The 8,703-nt window shown below is 43.6% G+C and overlaps 1 protein-coding gene across 1 annotated transcript in view; it reads right to left on the bottom strand.

Moving 5' to 3' along the window:
- Positions 1 to 5,643: 5,643 nt before the first annotated feature.
- The window catches only part of ACSF3 (acyl-CoA synthetase family member 3), a 45,776-nt gene continuing 42,716 nt past the window's right edge, over positions 5,644 to 8,703 (bottom strand). Inside the window, exon 9 of the mRNA XM_044270593.1 lies at positions 5,644 to 7,362. Coding sequence (XP_044126528.1) covers positions 7,245 to 7,362 — 118 coding nt within the window. The 3' untranslated portion in view covers positions 5,644 to 7,244. The remainder of the gene's footprint in view (positions 7,363 to 8,703) is intronic.

Here is an 8,703-nt window from a genome sequence, read left to right as displayed (position 1 = left end):
ACCTGATCTCCAGATAATTACAATATATTATAGACCATATTACATACCTGATCTCCAGATAATTACAATATATTATAGACCATATTACATACCTGATCTCCAGATAATTACAATATAATACATACCTTATCTCCAGATAATTACAATATAATATAGAACATATTACATACCTGATCTCCAGATAATTACAATATATTATAGACCATATTACATACCTGATCTCCAGATAATTACAATATAATATAGAACATATTACATACCTTATCTCCAGATAATTACAATATATTATAGACCATATTACATACCTGATCTCCAGATAATTACAATATAATATAGACCATATTACATACCTGATCTCCAGATCATTCCAATATATTATAGACCATATTATATAACTGATCTGCAGATAATTACAATATAATATATACCATAATACATAACTGCTCTGCAAGTAATTATGGTATAATGTACCCGATGCTATATAACTGCTCTGAATGTAATTACAATATCATGTACACCATATTACATAACTGCTGTGCAGGTACCGGTAATTATGGTATAAGGACGCCATGCTATATAACTGTTGTGCAGGTAATTGCGTGATGTACTGCACTATTATATACCCTCTTTGTAGATAATTATTGCATAATTTACTCCAAGATATACGACTGCTCGGCAGATAATTATAGTATAATTTACTGCATACGGTCTGCAAAAAAACCCGGAACAGACACGGAAAGAAAACAAGTTTGTGTGCATGAGCCCTTATTCACACGTCAGTGATTCTGAGCCAAAACCAGGTGCGGCTCAAAACACAGAACAGGATCAGATCTTTCCCTTATACCTTGTGTCTGTGGAGGCTCCACTCCTGGTTTTGACTCACAATCACTGATGTGTGAATGAGGCATAAGACTTTTCATGTCCCTATGTCAGACAGCAAGTCCCTATTGGGTTTGAGTTTTCTAATATGAGCAGCAAGGAAGAGTCAAAATCGGCACTCACCACTTATAAGTCCTGTCTCTTTATTCTTCACATCAAACCATTAGGCGCACAGAGCATGCGGCATTGCAGCAGGGCCGAGGCGACGGCCGTTTAGTTTCCTCCTGTTTGAGATGATAACATGTGGACTGTTTTCTAATACAACTCAATGCAAATCAATATAGTCTCTTAATTGCATGTGTACTTACATTGGCGTGTGATTCATATTTGTGGCTATAACCTAAAAGAATAGGCGGCTGAAGACATAATGACAGAACACTTGTAGTTCTATCTGCATACTTCCCAACCATGGTTTGTCTCACAAAATAGACCTCAAGGGGGGGGGGACAGGTTTTATTCAAACGTGCCCTAATAATGGTCATTTCTGGGACGTCTAGAATATGAAAATATTTTGTGACCAGGGAGTCAAACGTTAGATCATATGAACTTGTATTGGATTACGGCTAGGGATGAGCGAACTTGTGTTTCAAGTTCGGCGTCCAAGGTTCAGGTTATCTAAGAATTCCGTCATGAATGGTCCTTGGTAGCGGATTCCATAACGGAATTCTTAGATAACCCGAACCTTGGACGCCGAACTTGAAACACAAGTTTGCTCATCCCTGATTACGGCTTTGTGAGCAAGGCCATAGGCAGTGATGGCAGAGCCATGCAGGCTGCCATCTTAACTCACAAGTCCAGCGATGCACAGGTAAGTCCTTACCTGTGCCTGTGCCACGAGCCGGTCTAAAATGAAATGCGGTCTCTGGGTGCAGGCAGTTCCGAGAACAGCCCGATGAAGGCCCCCGGAGGCTGTTCTCGGAACTGCCTGCTCCCGGGAACCGCATTTCATTTCAGACCGACTCCCGCACAGGCACAGGTAAGGACTTACCTGTGCATCGCCGGACTTGTGAGTCAAGATGGCACCCCGCATATGTTCGCAGGCGAACACGGCGAACTGGCCATCGGGCTCATGCACACAGCCATTGTCGTTTCTGCAGTCGGCAAATTGCAGATCCGCAAAACACGGATACTGGCCACATGTGTTCCACATTTTGCAGAACGGAAAGTCCTGCCCTCTGTAGAACTGTCCTATCCTTGTCCGTAAAACAGACAAGAATATATAATTTTGTGGCGCCATGGAACGGACATATGGATGTGGCTGTTCACATCATTTGCAGCCCCATTGAAGTGAATGGATCAACATCTGACCTGCAAAAAATGTGGATCAGATCCAGACTAAAAATCTGTCCGTGTGCATGAGCCCTTATGCTGTATTATGTTTAGAGGGTGGTCACCTGAAAATAATGGGGCACATTTATTTCAGTGTCTGCGCCTTTTTTCAGGCGTTAAATGCTGATTCAGATTGTCTTATTTTTTAAGTCTCATTTACCCACCAATTTTGCACCTTGTTTGTCTAATTCTTATTTTAAAACTAATCTTGGAGTGGTCTTCGTTTTGCGCCTTTTTTCCGATGTATTTATGTCGCAGGACCTTTTTTGCGCCTGAATACGGTCTTTTTACTCCACTCCTGACCAGGCTTATTTTTCCCGTCTGTTTTGAAGGGGAACTTGCACAATTCTTTACACTGAACAAGACATGAGTTAGAGATGAGACTTTTTTTCCCTGTCATTTGCGCAATTTTTTTCATGCGCAAACCAATGAAAAAAGTCTTAGTGAATATGAACCTGAAGAAAACAATCACTAGAGGTCAGACTTAAATCAAATACAATTTAAAGGATAACTGTAATATTTTAACTCAAAATTCAATTTTCATGTATGTTGTTGCTGCTGTGGTGATAATCCATAATCACCAATTATTGTGTTCACATACCACTTGTTTAATAAGATTCCGTCCATAGCAACCGCTCCTCACAAGACTTCTTTCTATCTTCTCATGATGGCCGCCGATGCCCTTACCCTGAGGCTAAGACCTCCCTCCCTAACTACCCATCATTCATTTAGCTCATGTCGGGAACGTGCAGCATTGCTCCAACCAATCGGCTTTCTCCAGACTTAAACACGCCCTCTTCCTCCTGAGTAATCGCAAACTTTTATCGCAAATATTCTAATCGAGAATTTTTATTCCAAATATCGGCACTATCCCGGTCCGACGGGAGCGCGCACGCAGCGTTCGGGACTGCCCACTACCAGTGATGGCCAGTTCGCAGTGTTCGCCAGCGAACACATGCGAGCTGCCATCTTGATTCACCCGTCCGGCGATGCACAGGTAAGTCCTTACCTGTGCTTGTGCGCGAGCCGGTCTGAAACAAATGCAGTCACCGGGAGCAGGCAGTTCCGAGAACAGCCACCAGGGGGCCTTCATCTGGCTGTTTTCGGAACTGCCTGCTCCCGATGACCGCATTTGTGTTTCAGACCGACTCCCGGCACAGGTAAGGACTTACCTGTGCATCGCCGGACTTGTGAGTTAGGATGGGAGCTCGCATGTGTTCGCTGGCGAACTGGCCATCACTGCCCACTAGTACGTCCTCCGTCTTCTGTATATAGAAGATAGGAGACAGAGGAAAAAATGCTGTTTTAGCTGCACCACTGAAATGCCTGGGGGAGGGACGAACATGCTGCAATTACTAGGTAATTCAATACCTATACAAAAGTATTAACTAGGGAACTAAGGTAAACTTAGACCAATCCAATTACATTAAAAAAATATATATAAATATGACAGTTACCATTTAAGGGGTTGTCTCATCTGAGACAATGGGGGAATATCACTCGGATATGCCCCTATTGTCTTAAAGGTGTGTGTCCCACTGCTAGGACCCGCACCTATCTCCTAAACGGAGCCACGAAAGTGGTGCACGCGCAGCCGCCCTCCATTCATTTCTATGGGGCCGCCAAAAATAGCGCTCGGCTTTTTCCGTCGGACCCATAAAAGTGAATGGGAGCGGTGGCCGTGCATGCGCGGTGCACTCCCATTCACTTCTATGGGGAGAGCGCTTAGAGGTAGCCGGACCGAAGTTCTCCAGCCACCACTTTGTCCGCTCTGTTCTCGATATAGGTGAGGGTCAGTGCGGTGGGACCCACACCTATCAGACAATGGGGGCATATCCTAGTGCTATGCCCCCAATGTCTCAGGAGGGAATACCCCTTTAAGCTGATTTATAAATTTACAAATACACCAGTCTTTTTTTACTCCTAAAAAAGGAAAGCTTAATAAATGTGTCCCGATGCCCAGTAATCAGCGGCAATCTGTGAAGTAACATAGCAGCAGGTGCTCAATTCCCCTGCAGGACCCCCTCAGAACACATGATGCATTGCATGTTGCCCATTGAAATCAATGCTGTCCATGTAATGCATTAATGTGCTGGGTCCCCCAGAGCAGAGTGGCAGTCTCGCAGCCTTGGTCTTGTATTAAGGGGTCTCACAGCCTTGGTCTTGCATTAGGGGGTCTCTTTGTGTCAAACCAACAGGAATGGAATTTCTCACGATACCAAAGTTTCTGAGCACAACTTCCATCCCTCTGCACACAGTTGTAATAAGTACGGCTTCACGTCTGTAAATGCTTAATGATGAACATATTTATTTTATTTTGCTAATATAGTCAACTATCATTTCAAATTAAATTTAATAAAACTAAACCAGGGAGTATGATCGGTCTCTTTATTATCATTTGTTTCTGCCATCTGTGTCTCTGATGTAAAATGTTCTGTCCCAGGGAATAGTGAGGACTGTGCGTGCATAGCATCGCCCGCTCTGTTTGTGTACTCTTAAAGGGGCATTCCCATGGGACATGCCATACACATCTGACAGAAATGGGACCCACTTCTTCAGACAGAGACCCCAATTCCCGTCCAAGCGTGCACCCACAGAAGTGAATGGAGAAAGCTGTGCACATGTATAGGCCCCCCCTGCATGCATTCTCAGATTGGATGTGGCATCCAGCGAAAGAAGAGGAGCCGGTGGACTTATGTTCTAGAAACAAGTGTGGGTCCCAGAGGTCGGTCCCTTTTGTATCAGATATTTATAGCCTATAACCCGATCCACATTTTTTGAAAATCGCACGTGGACCCTTTCATTTCTATGCGGAGAGCACAAGCATGTCATATGTCATCCATGTGCTGTCCGCATCAGTGCAGCCATCCCACCAATTATAGAACATGTCCTAGTCTTGTCTGTTTTGTGGACAGCAATAGGTATTTCTACAACATTGCTTGTGGAAAGTGGAGGATGCACGTGGCCAGTGTCCAAATTTTTCAGCCCGCATGTAGGAGGCATTACTAAGGCCTATAGGAACAGTGGAAACAGCAAAACAGTTTCCAGAATAAAAACAGCAAATACACTGTTAGGCATCTTTCACACGTCCCTGTCGGTGAGGACATCTGTGACAGGATGGTCCGTGGTTCATCTGTGAAGCTGTCTGAGAAAAATCCATGTGGCGTTTTCTGCCCTCTGTGTGTCGTCCCTATTCCACGGACACTGCTAGGCTGAATTTCCAAAGCATCTCCTACCAATGGTCCATGGTTTTCACGGACCAAGTACGGATGGCATCTGTGTTGCGGCTGTGGTTTTCATGGGACCGTAGGCTATAATGTAAATGAGGGATCCTTAAACTTACGGTCCGTATGTGCGAATACATATATTAACATTAATGGACACGAATGACGTGTGAAAGGCATGAGGTGATGAAGTGAGTCAAAAACATGAAACAATTTCCAAATAATTTATAAAAGCTGTTTCCCTGCAATATTTAAAAAAACAAAACAAAAGTAAAATTGCCAAAGAAAATTTTGAATATACTTACTTAAAGGGACACTTCCATCAAATTTTTTTATCACATACTTACAACCTATAAGTGAATATTCTATGACATTTTTTATTTTTTATAAAAACCAGCTGGATGGTTTTCTGGATATAATTAGGTGAAATCACTCCATGTATTCCACTTCCTGTTCTGATTAACATTGGGGAGATGCATCTGTTCTGACGTCTGATGAAAAATATATTTTTTCTTTTTTTCCTTCTCTAAAACTTAGGTGCGTCTTAGGTGCGGCCCACAAATTGGGGGCCGCAACGCACGACCACCCGCCACGGGGCAGCCGCAGCGGATCCATTTTAATGGGTCCGCGATCTGGCTGTTCCACAAACAGATAGGACATGTTCTATCTTTTTGAGGAACGGAAGTACGGGACGAAACCCCACGGAAGCACTCCGCAGTGCTTCCGTAGGGTCCCGTTCCGTGCTTCCATTCCGCATCTCTGGATTTGCGGACCCATTGAAGTGAATGGGGCACTTGTTGGCACATGGTCTACATAGGAGTTTTATATCTCAGTGATGACTGCTACAGGACATTTTGTATTTAATTTTTCATTGTATAGTACTGCTGAAATAAAAAAAAATAAAAAAAAGTTTCAATAAATACTGAATTTAAAAGATACCACTCTGATTAAAGTGTCCTTTGTTACTACCTCTGTTTCTATGCCGCTCCTTGTTTACATGGGTATATGATCATGTCATGTCCATAGTACCTGAGAGGTGTCATCCAAGGAACAAAAGGACATCAGGGAAACGGGATGGGGGGGTGTTTAGATTTTCATTTTATTTTTTATTTTCAAATAAGCTCTTATAGAAGATGGGTTTCAAGGAATTTTAAATTTTTATAGACTACTTGAATTCAATTTGCAATCAGTGCAAACCCCTAAAAGGTCACATTCACGCAGAGATTATAACGGAGATCCAATACTGTGATTTGGGTCAAAGAAAAAAAAAAAAACATGGTAAGCTCATGTGCGGCAGACTGAATGCAGAAATTGATCTGTTCCATACATGTAAATAGATTAGCGTCGCAGAATGTGCAATTTTCGGATTTCTGAAATGCAGAGGAGTGGGACATTCCAGCCTTTGTTTCATATCTGCTCTATCTAGCATAGTAGTAAGATTGTGTAATGTAATGTGGCATCTCTAATACAGAGCACAGCTCCTTGAGAGTAGAAAACAAGCACAGCACTCAATATCTGGTCTGGGAGGTACAGATAAAGCAGAGCTGAGTCTGTCACTTGGCACAGCTCTTGGTGATATCTTGATATGTTCCCAGTGGTGTTTCCAAAGGATTGCGGAGAAGCCTATGGTTTTATATTATCGCAGCGCAGGTGGTGGAATTGCAAGTTCAGCTCTGCACCATCTGTATACTGTCCTTACAGTATTCTTTGTAGACCCATGTATACTTTCCTTGATGTGATCAGTGTGTGAAAGATAGACTTGGTGCGTGCGCTGTGTGTTCAGGCGGGTATATTCTGATCCCCCCTCCCTTCTCACTGTGGATAGAAGAGAGCCAGCAGTTGTTTTTTATTGATTTTTCCCATCTGGTTTCGGGGAATTTCTTCCACCCGGATGAGCTCGGCAGGAATGCAGTACGGGGCCATGACTGCCCTAAATAAGAGAAGGGAACAGGGCTTAGACACATGAATCACGTATGTGCTGGGTCTGACGTGTCTGTAGGAATACCAGAAACCTATGGCAAGCCACAAGAAAGCTGCTAATGTAATAGTAAAAAAAAAAAGAGACATAAGGAAACATATGTGAGTGAAACACAGAAAACAGTAACAAAACAGTCTTTAACGCGGGGCAAAAGGGGCAGCTGCCTCTTCAGCCCCGCTGGCCACTGGTGAAGTGGGGGGTGGCAGCAGGGCACAGAGAGATGAGCGCTTCCATTGTGGAAGCGCTCATCTCCATAGTCATCTGTATCGCCGTCCTCAGGACAGCAATACAGATGGAAGTGCTGCGGCGGGGCAGGGGAGGGAGAGGCGTCTCCCTTCCCCTTTCCTCTGATAGGCTTGCAGCCTATCAGAGGGTGGTGCAGGCGGCGCGATGACGTCATCGCGCTACCTGAGCCGTACAGCGCGGAACACAGGCCGGAAAAGTCCTGCATCGCATCGCTGCCAGCCTGATGGAGGTAAGTATAAGTGTTTATTATTTTTATATGGTACTACTACTGGCACATGATTGGGGGGCATCTTTGGGTGCACCTGTTACTGGCACATGATTGGGGGGCATCTATGGGGGCACCTGTTACTGGCACATGATTGGGGGGCATCTATGGGCGCACCTGTAGGAGCACTATTACTACCATGTGTGCTCTAGCAGAGAATTATTCCTATTGATGGGACTTTTGGGAGCACTATTACTGAGGGGGCACCTTGGCATAGTATCCGCTTACCACAATTATTTTTGGGGGACGTTACGTTGATACTATTAGTGTCAGGGGCACTATTTGCTGGGCGCAGTTATTTTAGGGCACTGTGTGCCAATTATTATTAAAGGGCACTATCTGCATGGTAGGGGGTTTATCTGTTTCTGCCACATAATATTGGGGAGCTCAGCAGCCCAGTATTGGGGGTGGTAGGATGATTTGTCCAGAAGATGGGAGGATGATGGAAAAGTAGTAAACTAAGATTTTGTTTGTCAAACTGCAGAGACGAGAAATGACTGAAAAATGGTGTCTGGTCTGAAAGGAGAAGATGAGGAAAGAGAACATCTACATCAAAGGAGACGTCACTGGATGTAAGAGGTATGTGCGCTGTATTACCCTGTATGTAGGGGTGGATGGAGGGGTTAGTAGTACAGTACTATCTGCACATTGAAAAAAAAAAAGTAATCTGCAAAATACTATATATTTGTGTCAGAAGTTGTGCTTTTTTTAATTTTTAGAATAATGATACAGCCATTTTATTTGATACTTTTGTGCATATTCTTTTTTTTCTCTATATTAAG

Source organism: Bufo gargarizans, chromosome 10 (genome assembly GCF_014858855.1).
Source record: "Bufo gargarizans isolate SCDJY-AF-19 chromosome 10, ASM1485885v1, whole genome shotgun sequence".
Lineage (NCBI taxonomy): Eukaryota > Metazoa > Chordata > Amphibia > Anura > Bufonidae > Bufo > Bufo gargarizans.
This window is presented reverse-complemented; position numbering and strand designations above follow the sequence as displayed.